This window comes from Pelodiscus sinensis, chromosome 3, assembly GCF_052426305.1.
Source record: "Pelodiscus sinensis isolate ZL-2025 chromosome 3, ASM5242630v1, whole genome shotgun sequence".
NCBI classification, from domain to species: Eukaryota; Metazoa; Chordata; order Testudines; family Trionychidae; genus Pelodiscus; species Pelodiscus sinensis.
In genome coordinates, this window is record NC_143054.1 from 169,686,730 (window position 1) to 169,701,516 (window position 14,787).

Here is a 14,787-nt window from a genome sequence, read left to right on the forward strand (position 1 = left end):
AAAATGTTCCAGTGTTTTTCCAGAATTTTAGATGTTATAAAGTTGAGACTGTTACTTGAAATATGCCATAATTAAATTGAGTGAATTTCAAGCTTAGAAATAAGCATACAACACTAACTTCAGAAGCTAAAATTAAAATGAAATATTGAACTTGGAGGAGGAGAAGTATGGCCCTAACAAATTCGCCATCCATTTTGGTCAATTTCATGATGAGGGGGATTTTAAAATGAGTAATTTTCACATTTTTGGATGTTTACATTTGAATTTTTGGTGTTATTGTAACCCACACACCTAGTGTGGTTCTCTGACAAATGCAATGGCACCTAGACCACAGCAACAGCTAAGATCAAGAGACCTCTACAGCATGGGCAGGGAGCCGGCTGGCTTTTAGCTCAGAGGATAGTAGCTCCTGTACTTGGCTTCAGAGGTTCCAGGTTCAAATCCGGCTGGTGGTGATTACAAGTGGGGGGCTCATCCGGGATCTCAATTGGGTCTCTGAAGCTCGGGGATGCACTTCCTCTCCCCTAGGGGAAGTATATAACCCACACACCTAGTGTGGTTCACTGACCAAGGAAGTAGCACCTAGACAACAGCAACAACTAAGATCAAGAGACCTCTACAGCATGAGCTGGGAGCCAGCTGGCTTTTAGCTCAGGGGGTAGAGGCTCCTATACTCTGCTTCAGAGGTCCTAGGTTCAAATCCGCCTGGTGGTGGTTACATTATGATTGTGGAGGTGCAGACCCAAAAGGTAGTCAGAGTATAGGGTTCACAAAGCTATTGCTGGGGATTGTAGAATTGCCACCCTTACTTCTGCCCTGCTGCTTTCAGATCTGAGCAGCCAAAGGAGGAAGGATGCTGGCCTGATGCCCAGCTCTGAAGATAGTGCCACTGCCAGCAGCAGTGCAGAAGTGAGGGTCGCAAGGTGTGGGGAAATGGATTACCATATGTCTGGTTTTCTTGGCAGTCTTCCACCCAACTGGAGGGATGACAGCTGGAGCCACAGCCTCCCTGTGGGGGAAGCAGGGAGGACAGGCAAAGCTGCAGCCTCCCCATAGAGGGAGGCAGGCCAGAAGGGGTTGACAGCTGGAGCCACCGAGTGGCCTGCAGCTTCCTGAGGTTTTTGGAGGTCAGTCTGACCCACCCCAGGAATGGCCCCAGCAGGGAAAGAGGAAGTTTCCTTCCTTGCCAGAACTAACAGCTGGAGCCCTGTGCAGGATAGGAGCCCTGGCTAGGTGCCATATTTCATGGGGAAGATCAGATTTCATGGTCCATGGTATGTTTTTCATGGCCATGAATTTGGTAGGGCCATAGGTATTAGTCACAGCTACAGTTTGCACTTCTTTGGCTCACTTACAATTTAAAAAAAATGTAAGTTCCACTTACCATATCTATTTATGTTTGTATTGTACTGGGTTTCTGTTTCATTCTATAACTTATGTCGTAGTGAGGGGTATTTTGGCTGAAACATACAGCAATAGTGATGCAAAGAAAAATGAAGAAGTGTGACTGAATTAACTTTCATATTGTCCAGGTGATTTTAATTACTTGTGGTTTGATCAAGTGTAGCAGAAAGTGGGTTATAGTTATTTGATGCCATCCAACTGAAGCTCCCCAAATTAAATTTTGGGTGCACGAAACAGAGATTCTGAATTCAGAGACTCATGTTAACATGTTCTAAACCAAAGCGGAAATGTAGCTGTGCCTAACAAAAGATGTAATGTGATGGAGGTTGCCATTGATATACAATATTTTTATGGGGATGAGGAGAGAGGAAAACTAGACTCTTGTTTTTGTTCGTTTAGTTAAATATATTAATAAGAACAAAATAAGCAGATTTCTCAATTAACATGTTAGTGAGACACTTATGTGAACTGACTCTCCCAAGTAACCTATGTTAAAATAATATAGACTTTTATTGTTGAGGGAAAAAGTGAGAGGAGATATTTTTCATTCCATTAGAAAGCCTGTCAGGTCCAGAATGTAAATCTCTGTATTATTGCATCTGTGTTTTTGAATATAAACAGTAGATCTACACTAATTAGATATTACAAATTTAAGATATTCCAGATTCTACTCGGCTAATTTCTTTGTTTGCAGTAATACAGTGACAACTGCAAACAATTCTGATGCAAATGAAAGATGGGAAGGATAGTAAGATGACAATATGGCTTCATCAGCAGTACTTTAATTACCTGAAGATAAAAAAGCAATTCTATGAAAAATGAATACATGGATACTTTGCAGAGAAGGAGCTCAAAAGAAGTAGCATTAGCATGTAGAGGTAAAATCAGGAAAGCTGAGGCAAAAAATGAATTACACCTAGCAAGGGATAAAAGTCCTAAAGTTCTTTAAATAGATGAGAAGGAAAGTGTAGGTTCTCTGCTTACTAAAGAAGGAGAACTGAGATGACACTTAGAAGACTGAAACAAAACACCTAAGTCTTTGCTAGGGTACTTAAGGAACTAGTTGGAACAATTTTATCAGTTATTTTTAAGAAGACCCGAAGGGCAGATGAGGTCACAGAAGACTGGAGGAAGGCAAACAATAATGACCCTGTTTAAAAAGGAGGACAAAGAGGATGTGGGAAATTATAGACCAGTTAGTCTAACTTTGATATCTGGGAAGATACCGGAACAAATTGTTAAACAATCAGTGTATAAGTTCTTGAAAGATAATAGGGCTGTAAGTAATAGCCATGATGGATGTATCAAGAATAATAAATGCCAAACCAAACTAGATTCTTTCTTTGAAAGAATTACTGGCCTAGTGGATGGGGGAAGAAATAGGTGTGATATAAGCTTGATTTTAGTTAATTCCCACAGGGCATTCTCATAAACAGACTAGGAATATGTGGTCATTGTGAAATTATGCACAGCTGGTTGAAAGACCGTACTCAAAGAGTAGTTACTAGTAGTTTGCTGTCAAATTAATAGGGCAAAATACTTCATTTGGGAATGAAAAATCAGGTGCATACCTACAAAATAGGTAATAACAGGGTAAGTGGCAGTAGTGCTGAAAAGAATCTGGGAGTTATAGTGCATCACATATTGAATATGGTGTGATGCAGCTGTGAAAGGCTGACATTCTGGTGTTTATTAACAGGAGTGTCATATGTAAGAAGCAAGAGGTAATTATCCCACTCTACGAGGCACTAGTGGGGCCTCAGCTGGGCACTACCCATTAGTAAAGATGTGGACAAAAGGCAGAGAGTCCAGCGGACATGAACAAACATTATAAAAGATGTCAAAAACCTGATCTATGAGGAAAAGTTTACAAAAAATTGGGAATTTTTAGCCTCGATAAAAGAAGACTCCAAATATGTTCGTCTATATTATTTAAAAGGACTGTGGTCAATTGTTCTCTATGTCCACTGAATGTAGGAAAGAAGAAATGGGCTTTACTTATGGCAAGGGAAATTTGTTAGATATTAGAACTTTCCAGGATGGTTAAGCTTTGGAATAGATTTCTAAGGGAGATTATGGAATTCCCATTATTGGAAGATTTTAAGAACAGATTGGACAAACATCTGTCAGGGATGATGTAGATTTACTTAATCCTGCAAAATGAGTTGAATTGATAACTTCTTAGGGATATCTTCTGGCTGTATGATTCAATATTACAATTTCAGCATCTGTGTCTGAGCAGAGTAGGACTTTAATAAGGAATTTACTCTGTCATCCATTTGCTTTTTAGGCAAAATCCTTGTTTGGTGACCAGAGCTGCATATCTTGATGTCCTTATTGTGCTGAGCGATTACCTTGGGAAATCTGGAAGAAAAGGCAAGTCAATTGTAATATAGAGATTCTAAATCTTCTGTAGGAAATTTCTGTGCTATATTTGACTGAGGGTTAGGGAGAATAAATGAACAAATTAGACCAATGGGATGCTGAGCACTTTTGAAAATCTGGACACTTCATGTAGGGATCTAGATGAAGAGATACTTATGACCCATTGGTATCTGTGAGAATCAGTCGTGGTGCATGGGGTGGTGAAGAACAGGAAGGTTCCTTCTCACCAGAGGTTAAAGGTGCCTTTGCAGCATTCCTAGTTCCTGCTAGTCAGAAGCTTAAGTCAAACTCTGATTCCCTTCATAGCTCAAGCTTTTTAAGTAGTTCTGTTTTACTGATGCAAAATTTCAAAGATGGAATAGTGTCTCCAATCCACCCTGGAAAAAAATAGGTAAATTCCATGGGAGTATGGAAGACTTCATAGGAATAATGTCTGCAGTCGGGTGAGAGGTTTTACTGTAAGTCATACCTCCAACAGTTCAGCAACTTGATTGTTTACCTCCTCAGTGGGAAGTTTTTGGAGGAAGGACCAATCAAAACTATTAATGGCATTAAAACTATTGCTTAGTATGTTATTTGAGGTCATACAAAGCACAGTAAATGATGAAATGAAAGGCATGATGATTAAGAGGTGAGGCCTCTGGAGTGTGACTGGGAGAATGGGAAGCTCAATGCAGTTGTACTTAGCTTACTGTGTCCACATATTTCAGAGTTTTTCAGCCTGGTGCTTTCTTATTGTCCCATCCTTAGCCACTGGCACAGCAAGGAGAGCTGAGGACAGTTTTGTTGGTTTAGTTCAAACTTGTAACATCAATTTTCTTGTGGTTTAATTTTAATGCTGCATTTAATTGTTTGAGATGAATCCTTTAAGAGAGTCTCCTCTAGAGGGTGACACTCAAATAACAACAAGGTGAACTGTGTTGTTTGAAAAAGTATATCCCTTAATCAGTTCTGAATTTGCTACCCTGCAATTTCAGTTAAAATCCCTTAATTCTTGGAAGAACAGACATTCAAGACCTGCCTCCCCTAGACCATTTTGTATATTTTTACCGTGTTTCTTCCTGTTTGTGTCCTTTCAAAGGTAAACAATCCCAGTCTTTTCATATGAGAGCCCCTAATTTTTTCCAAGCCCCTAATCATTATTGCCTGCTTCTGAGCCCCTTGTAATTCTGCACTATCCTTTTTAGAACTGCATGTTCAGAATTAAATATGGTGTTCCGGGTGAGGGCATCTCATTGTTTTATATAGTGGCATTTTTTTTATCAATTGCCACCTCATCCCTTATGTATCATAATGTCCTATCTGATTTTTGAAAATTGTTACACATTGATTAGAAGTCTTTGTTGACCTGTCCACATCTGGCAATTCATCCTTTCCAATTTTCATCTTTTGAGGAGACTATTTATTTCAGAGACTCTTGCATTGCTGTGGCTGTACTAGTAGCTGCTGAGCCATTCCATATTTGGGGGTAAGAGGATTTAATTCCCCATTCACAGCTTCTACAATTTGGACTTTATACTGTGGGAAGGATTTGATCCTAAGCCAACTGATTTTTTTTGTACGTATTTCTCTCTATTCATTTGTGATCCACTGAGAGTGTCATTACAATTACATACAATAATTTCAAAATACTACATTACTTCAATACATTTTTATGAAAATGTATTCAAATTAAGTAGCCTTTGACTGAAATAGCAATCTGTAATATTATATACAATTAGAAGCATCCTAATGCTATATTAAAGAGAAATTGTGGCCTAAACAGTTTGTCTCAAGTCTTCTACTAAACTGCTGTATGCAATAATTGCAATTTAAAGTTTTACCCTCTTCATAGTTTAAACATCTTTCTCCAATGAGTATATTTCTGGTTATGAGCCACATTTATTCTATTTTATTCTTGATTTGTAAAGTTGTTTCAGTAAAATAAAAGGGGAATGGACAAGTCCAAATAAAACTGTTTCTTAGTGTGTTTATATAAGAGGCCCCAGGAAGTGCTGTATATGAGTTCCAGGCCACAGACCGAAACTGAATTTCATCAACACAAACTGGAATGCAGTGTAATGAGCCTGTAACTGGTTAAAATCAGACCACTTCTAATTGATTGTGTCTGTCATAGGGGCTACAATTACAAAGACATTTTAAGAGTACAGCCATGCCTAGTCTTTTCCTGTTTTACATTTACATTCTGTCAATGATTTGTTGTCTTCAGTAAATAAAATCTGTCTGTTAAATCCAGTTTACACCATATGGAATTTGCTACACAAATTCAAGTCAATTTAAGATGCAGGAAAAGAGACGAGAGGTAGCAGCTGCCCAACTAAAAAATTATTATAACTCCCCCAAAAACGTTGACATAAGGTCCATAAGTATTTATCTGTCTTTAAAAGAATGGATATTCTGCCTTACTGCTTTGGTCATGAGTGTTGCAGAATGCTCTTCCTGGAAAATCTTTAATAAAATTAGAGATTTGCATCATAAGTTTGCACAGTTTAATCTCTACTGTTTGTATACACAAAAAACTTATCTATAATATATAACAGCAAATATCATACAGTAGTCAGCTTCTTAAAGTACATCTGGTCACTAATCAGTTTAGGGATATAAGCAAGAAGTCGACTATCCCATAAGCAAATGCTAATCAGAGAGCAGCAGCAAGTGGGGGGGAGAAGCTGGTGCTGTGGAGAACCAGTTAAGCTGGTTCCCCCCAGCACCGTTTCTGTAGGGAGCAGGGGAGGCAAAGGCACAGAGGGGAAAAGGGCGCGAGCAGGGACTTCGGCACCAGCCCCTGTTTATAGCAGACAGGGCTGTCCGCCGTGAACAGGGGCTGCTGGACTCAGCGCAAGCCAGGACCAAGCAATCCCAGCTTGTGCTGATCGCTACGCATCTGCATTTTAAACGTAGTAAGAGCCCAATGGCTCTTACTACATTTGTGGCTCTGGAGCCAGCACAAGCCAGGATTGCTCAGTCCTGGCTTGAGTAGGCTCCTCTGGAGCTTGTCCCACTGTGGCTCTGCAAAGGCACTTATCGATTAATCATGTAGGCAATACAAATTGTATCGACTATACCATTAGTCAGATAATCACATTTCAACATCCTCGATTCATTTGTTTTCCAGTATGAAGTCCTTATGTCTCAAACAGTACTTCTGATGTTTAGAGCTAGTATGTGGTATGCTTTTGAATCTCAGGGCTGAAACTCTTGAGACTCCATGTGTCCCAAAGATAATACAAATTTGTAAGAAATGTTTTACCCTTCACATTTCATATAGATTTTATTATAGTAGAAATAAGGTGGAAACTGAATCAAACCAAAACTCCGTATATCGTTCAGATATATAGCACTTTTTTTCTAGATCCAAACAGACCTTTTCTTCCTTTGTTAAAATCCATTTTAAGATTTCATCTGGTTTAGCATCTTTGCTGAACTGATTGCTCTCTTCAGTGGTGGTGGTAATACCTAACACATGTATAGCACTGTACCCCATTTAAGCCACTGTATCTATGGTCAATGGACTCTGGTTACAGTCTTCAAATCTGGCATGTTCCGGGTTTTTTCAGCTGAACAAGCATTCTGGAGCTCCTTAGGGAAGCCTGGAAATTACTTTTGATAATACTAAAAAACACCAGATGGAGCCAGGAAGAGCTCCCGCTCATGTTGTAGCATTGCACAATTAGGTTTTGAAATTATACACCCTTCTCTGAAGTATTCAGCATTGGCCTTTGCCAGAAAGACTGAATGGACTGTTTTGGTGCAATATTTTTTAATACCAGATTTTTCTCAAAAGCACACTCATCTGGGTTCTAGGCTGCTGCGCTGTAATTCCATAGCTGCAGGTAGCTCCGTCTAGTTGGTAGGCTTTTGGCACCAGCAGAGCCCTTCCGACATATTTATACTCAGTTGTCTGAACTTCACAATGAGACAAGAGCTCTTGCTACAGTGGACCTGCAGCAGGGACAACAGCAGAAACAGAGTAGTGCACAGGGTGGTGCAGTGACTGCAGAGAGAACTCAGACCTGGTCTGTTCATCCTCTCTGTTAGAGATACAATATGGGTGACATAATATTTTTTATTGGACCAACTTCTGATGCTGAGAAAGACATGCTTCTGAAGAAGAGTTCCGTGTAACCTCAAAAGCTTGTCTCTCTCACCAACAGAAGTATTTCCAATAAAATACTTCACCAACCTTGTGTCTTTAACATACTGGGACCAACTTGGCTGCAACAGAGCATATGACTTCCTTATAGAGATGGGAAACCTTCCAAGACACAACCTTCCCTAACCAGGCAGATGTCCCTTCGTTTGTGCCATTCAGAGATTTTTCCCTTGCTACTGTCCAATAGATCTTATCAATTCATAAAAATTATATATATATATATATATATATATATATATATATATATATATATATATATAATATGAATGATTTTTAATGGTAAACAGCAGAGTTTACAGAGTAATGTGCAAAACGTTAGTTTATTTAACATACTGTTCTCCCCATAAATTAAATAAAAATATATAAATAAAAAAGAAAAGGAAACCAGTCAAAGCTATTGTTGCTTCAGTAGGAGTGAGAAAACCGTAAGTATGATCTCAAAGATGTGACCCTAGCAGTTTTGTCTTATTTTAGGTATTTTGGAGGGCTCATATTTATCAATAGGTACAACTGCAAGAATAGAGTATGTCTGAAATGTGTGAGACACACAGCCAGCGCAATCAGTAAAGTTGTCTGGCATTTTATTTTTCTTTTGGGCTATATAGCCATACTATCTTTAAAAAAATATTTAACAGTACTATTATCTTAGTCAAATACATTTGGGATTTTCTTCACTAATTAGAATACATAGTATTTGTCCTGAGTTTCTGCCAAATGTAATAAACTTTCATATATTATCAGACTCCAAATGTTTTACATTAAGTAGTTTGTGAAAATGAATCTGGAATCTCAAAAATAGTTTGTCTCAGTAATAAGCTAGTAGATATTCTAAGGCTGAGAGTGTGGGTTTTTTCATTTTATACCACTTGCTTTTAAAAGCTCAATACGAACTAAAGTAGCTTTTCCCACAGGCTAACTTAGAAATTGATAATGATAAAATGCAGAAAAAAATAGTTGAGTACTTTAAACTCCTTACCACTTGTATCATTCATGTGACAGGAATAAATTTAAGGTCAGTTATTTTAATGAGATTTTAACTTTCTTTACCTAAATCTCTAAGAAATGTGACCAATTATGGGAGGAAAGAGAGGGAACATTGGCAGTTTAAAAATGTCTGCTTTGTTTATTTGGTCTAATTAGGCTAAATTTAACACATTCCATCTGAACAAATTGAGAGCAATTGCTATATGTTTGTTATGTCATAAATTATTGTAAACTTTGGGTGCAGATGTGTTTAATGTGGCACATGTCAATTCCATTATTTTGACTAAAGATTTAAAGCATATTTTTAAATGCATAGACGTCTAGATAGTCTACTCCCACTGCTTTCCGTTAGGCAAATCAACAGAAAATTTGGTTGTATAATCCAATATTCTTATTTAATAAACTTAGTTCCTTGTACTAGAACAAATTGGCATAATGAGCCAACGTTTTAGCAAAAAAAGTATTTTCATTTAAGTAGACCTAGAATTTGAAAAATCTGTCTCATCTGGCTACTTACCTAATTTGGTATTTATGGGTCTCCTCGTTATTTATCAGTGTACCTCACAAACATTACTGAACAGTCCAATGGAAAAGAAGGAATATGTAGTTGAATTATACACAAAGAGAACTGAGGGATAAAGCATGAGAAAGGTGGGCATCATTGATGCAAGTTTTACCACAAATCTCATGATATTCAGATTTTTAAAAAGCTTCTTGTGAATTGTTTATTTCTGCCTTCAGGCTTATGAAGTTTACCCTCATCTACAATGTTCAGCATCCCTTATTATTGTCTACATAACTAAAGTCATACATTCAAAAAAGATGGCTACCTTTCTCTCTCTCAGCAAAAATGACTGTGACTTCCCAGTGTTTCAAATAGGACTAACGCTAGCTGCCACTGGGGAAGATGGTGGCACCTTAATCACCATGAGATGGTCAGGGGATAGGAGAATATTAGGCAGGATGGTGTTAGGGAACTAGATAGTGAATTGTGAGGAATCAAGAATGTATGGGAAGCAAGAGGCAGAACAAGGGAGGAGTACAAGGAACTATGTGTATGAACAGGAGGCAGATTTAGAGAACTCAGATTTAGAGGACTCAGAGGAGTGAGGATAAAAGATAAGAGGGCAGTTTCAGGGAATTGTGGGGGACAACAAAGACTTGAGGGGCTGCAGGGGAATATGGCATGAAAGTAAGAATGTGATGGATAGGGGACTGTGGGGGGATATGTGGGAGACAAGTTAATGTTGGAGAAAGTAGAGGAGAGGATACCTGGAGGAAATGTAAATGTATACTTTGTCTAGTTAGAAAGAGGGGGTGGAGAAGAATAGAAAGCAGTTGTCCACACCAAAGGGGATAGGTGAGCATAAATTGAGACCCTTAAGGTTTTTGAAAAGAGACATCACCTTTTGTGTGTGCGAATTTTGAACATGGAGTTGTTATATGAGATTATTATTTGAGAGGGACAGCTTCCTCCAAAAGGTGAAAAAATGATCCAGGAGACTAAATAGTGCAAAAGAGGCGTCTGTTTGAAAGTACAGTACTCTGTTTTAAACATAATTTCAGTGTGCAGAGGGCTTCTCTTTACTGTGGTGTTAACATAACATGACCTCTAGTCTTGCCTTTCGCTTGAGTCCCATCAATACGTACACACCCTAACTCAAGCACGTATCAAGTGTAGTGGTGCAGTACAGGTTACAGCTCAACTTTTGGCACCATTTGTGAGAACATGTGAGGGGTGTGTGTGTGAGGGAATAATGATGTCCTCCAAGTGCCTGTCCTTTCATTGCTCCAAAATAAAATGTCAGTCAGGCCTGGTCTACACTACAGCATAAGGTTGAATTAAGATACTTAATTACAGCTACATTAATTACACAAAGTGGGAATTCTTCTGTCGGTTTCCCTTATTCCTCATGAGGAGCAGGAGTATCGGCATCAATGGAGGTAGCCTCTGAGTTCAATTTAGCAGGTCTTCACTGGACCCACTAAATAGAACCCCAGAAGATCAACCACAGCAAGGTCGATTTTCCACATAGTTAATAAATGGCCTCACAGTAAATGGTTCAGATCTTCATAATGTAAATCTCCATCTCTTTTGTTACATGTGTTGATCAGCAGTGAGGTGGTTGATAATGTTGATCATTAAATTGCAATCACTGGGCATTTCAGGAAACACCATAGAAAGGAGCTGGGTAGTTTATAGCTCTGTTTAGATTCAGGCAGATGTCAATGCATCCAAAGGACTTGATTTGTGTTTTCATGGTTTTCTTTGCATGTATCATAAATAGAAATCTCTGTGCTATCTTGGAATCATAGTGCTGGAAAGGACGTTGAGATCATCAAGTCCAGTCCTCTGCCTTCACTGCAAGACCATGCACCATCTATACCATCTCTGATAGATGTGTGTCTAACCTGTTCTTAAATATCTCCAATGATGAAGATTCCACAACTTCCCTAGTCATTTTATTACAGTGCTTAACCACCCTGTTTTTCTTAATGTCCAACCTAAACCTCCTTTGCTGCCTCTGTCCTATCAACAGAGGTTAAGTAGAATATCTTTTCTTCTTCGAGTGGTTGCTCATGTCTATTTGAATTAGGTGTGCACACCGTATGCACCGTGTCTTCCGGAGTGTTTTCCCTAGTGGTACCCGTAGCGCTGGCAGGGCGCCCCCTGGAGTGGCGCCGCCATGGCGGGGCATAAGTACCCCTGCCGGCGCACCCTCACTTCAGTTCCTTCTTACCGCCAGTGACGGTCATTGGAGCGTGTCTCTCTGTTAGTTCAGTTAATGGTTCCTGTTTCTCTTAGCATTGTAGATAGTGCTAAAAAGTTCAGTTAGTTAGATAGTGTCTCTTTGTTTTCTTCTCCCCCTTCGGGGGTGAGGAATGCCAGGGCCGCAAGGCTTTAAGGCGTGCGCTGTCTGCGCAAAGTTTATGCCCAAAGGAGACCCTCATGACAGTTGTCTGAAGTGTCTGGGTGAGGCTCATCTTACAGATGCCTGTAAGATCTGCAAGTCGTTTAAGCCACGCACTAAGAGGGAGAGAGACTCTCGTCTAAAACTTCTCCTCATGGAGGCAGCTTTACAGCTGGCACCGTCTGGACATTCTGCGGTGCGCAGTGCACCGGCGTCCACGCGCGATGCCCCATCTCGAGACCGGGCCTCGGTGTCGAGGGTTCTGCACCGGTCTCACTCACCGGCACCGGAGAGGTCAAGAGCGGCCCGTGGTAGGTCTCCAGGCTGGAAGTCCAAGTCAGGCCTACACCGTAGTGCCAAGTCTCCGGTGCACACGTCCTCATCCACCACGGTGCGGCGTAAGCAAGTGGGATGCCCATCCAGTCCAGGGCAACTACCCTCGCACCGCCCTTCCACGCAGGACACTTTTGAGGAGGCGTATGATCTTATTAGCCTCACTACCTCCCAGGCCTTGCGGCACCATCATCGCTACCAGCGCTGAGCAGCTTTCCCAGGGTGCCGTTTCAGTCGTCGGCACCAAGCCCTTCAGCATCAGCCTCTTTAGCACTGATGCAAGTTTTGGCACCGTTACAGGCACCAGCATCGACCCCGGGGGCCATGCCAGTGCCGCCATCACCGGTGACATCGGCCTCTTCGGGGTTCATCTCACAACTGATTCCGACTTCAGCACCACAACTGGCACCAGGACCTGTCCTCTCGGTGCCACAACCGGCTCCAGTCTGGGCATCGGGATCTGTCCTCCTGGCACCGACTCCACTCCCGGCACCGGGACCCATCCTCCCGGTGCTGCAACAGGCACCACAAACGGCACTGGGACCGGTTTTCCTGGTGCCGGCACGCCCTCATTGCGCGCACACGGGCAAACCCGAGTCTATGGCCATGTTTGCCCCCCTCCCCCTCCCTTCGTGGCAGGACATTCGTCATCTGCGCCTCCCTGGCCTGAGATGGACTACTCGTCAGATTCCGATGCAGTGTCCTTCAGGTCAGAGTCCTTGGGAGCTTCCTCAACTCATAGATCCCGTTCTCGGCACCGGCGTGATCGTCCGCAGGTGCAGCAAACTTGGCCGCCACAACCGCAATGGCCTTTCTGGACACTATGGGCTTACCACCAGTGGCAGGGGCCTGTGCCCTCCTCTGTGGTGTCCAGTGGCTCGGGGCACTGTGCGCAACCGTCGGCATCGCTGTCACGACCTCCTCCGTCCCCCCAGAGGTCGGTTGCTACAGATGCCGCTGTTGAGCCACAGGCCTTGATGCCGGAGCTGCTTCTGAAAACGGTGCCGCCTGCCCAGCCGGCTCTTCACCCAGGCCCTATGCTGGATCCAGTACCTGTCCAGGAGTCGTAGTCATCATCTCCTGATGAAGCCTTGGCGGATCCTGCACCGGCACTGCCTACTATGGATGCTCGAGCGCATCAGGATCTGCTTAGGCATCTGGCCTCCAATCTGTGTGTCCCAGTGGAGCCAGTAGTGCAGGACATGGATCCCATGATTGACATCCTCTCGGATGATGCGCCCGCCTGCTTGGCTTTGCCACTTAATAAAACCGTGGTCAAGATTACTAATGCCCTGTGGCAGGCCCCAGCGACCCTGACCCCTACCTTAAAGGGAGTCGAGAGGCGCTATTACGTTCCTCAGTTGGGGCATGAATACCTGTACTCCCAACCTGTCCCGGGGTCCTTGGTCGTTCAGGTTGCAGCTCAAAAGAAGAGGCTTCCCCAGCTGGGGCCGTCCCCGAAAGCTAGGGAGCCTAAACGCCTTGACCTGATGGGCCATAAGGTGTATGCCACTGGCAGGGTGCAACTCCGCATTGCGAACCAGCAAGCGATGCTGAGTCGTTATGCTTATAATACTTGGCAGGCCATGGATAAGTTTAAGGATAAATTGCCTGCTGAGACCCGTTTGGGGCCAGGTTATCCCGGTTTGCCCATGCCTGGACAGAAATCACCACCGACGCCTGGGTTCTAAAAATAGTCAGAAATGGCTATACCATCCCCTTCCTGGGCTCGCCCCCTTCCAACCTGCCCGCCCTGTCCCTTTTCAGGGACACCTCTCACGAAGGCATCCTCCGTCAGGAGGTGCTAGTGCTCCTCAAAAAGGGAGCCGTGGAGAGGGTCCCCTCACATCTATGGGGCAGAGGGTTTTACTCCCGGTATTTCATTGTCCCAAAACCCAAGGGCAGGATTCGTCCCATCTTACATCTCAGGGACCTCAAGAAGAGGACTACACGCTGGTACAGCAGGCTAGGGAGGACGCAGGGTTGGGCTCTGCGGTCCTCAGTTCTGTATTGTAAATATGTTTGTTTATCTGTGTCACATTTTCTACAGTTTTTCTGTGTTCGCTTAGTTGAATAAATTTGTTTGGATTGTTCAACTTTCGTGGACTTCTCTTTCTGAGTGCTCCGACCCCTCCTCCTTGAAGTGGGGATGGCTTGGAAGTCACTTAATTCGAATGGACATGAGCAACCACTCAAAGAAGAAAAGAACGGTTACTTACCAGTAACTGTTGTTCTTCGAGATGTGTTGCACATGTCCATTTGATTCCCCCCTACCTCCCAATCGTCGGAGCGTCTGGCAAGAAGAAACTGAGGTGGGGGAGTGCCGGCAGGGGTACTTATGCCCCGCCATGGCGGCACCACTCCAGGGGGTGCCTTGATGGCGCTACAGGTATCGCTAGGGAAAACGCTCTGGAAAACGCGGTGCACGCGGTGCGCACGCCTAATTCGAATGAACATGAGCAACACATCTCGAAGAACAACAGTTACAGGTAAGTAACCGTTCTTTGCTCCCTTCTCTTTGTAACACCCTTTTAGGTACTTAAAAGCTGCTATCATGTCCAAACTTCCCTCTAAGCTGCACGGCAGCACAGCCCCGCAGTTGCTTAATCAGCCCTG

The 14,787-nt window shown here is 42.6% G+C and overlaps 1 protein-coding gene across 3 annotated transcripts in view; it reads left to right on the top strand.

Annotated features, from left to right (window-relative positions):
- The window catches only part of THADA (THADA armadillo repeat containing), a 281,980-nt gene that overhangs the window by 204,086 nt on the left and 63,107 nt on the right, over positions 1-14,787 (top strand). For all 3 annotated transcript variants that reach the window (XM_075925431.2, XM_075925430.2, XM_089777509.1), the window contains one exon: positions 3,695-3,780. In XM_075925431.2, coding sequence (XP_075781546.2) covers positions 3,695-3,780 — 86 coding nt within the window. The remainder of the gene's footprint in view (positions 1-3,694; positions 3,781-14,787) is intronic.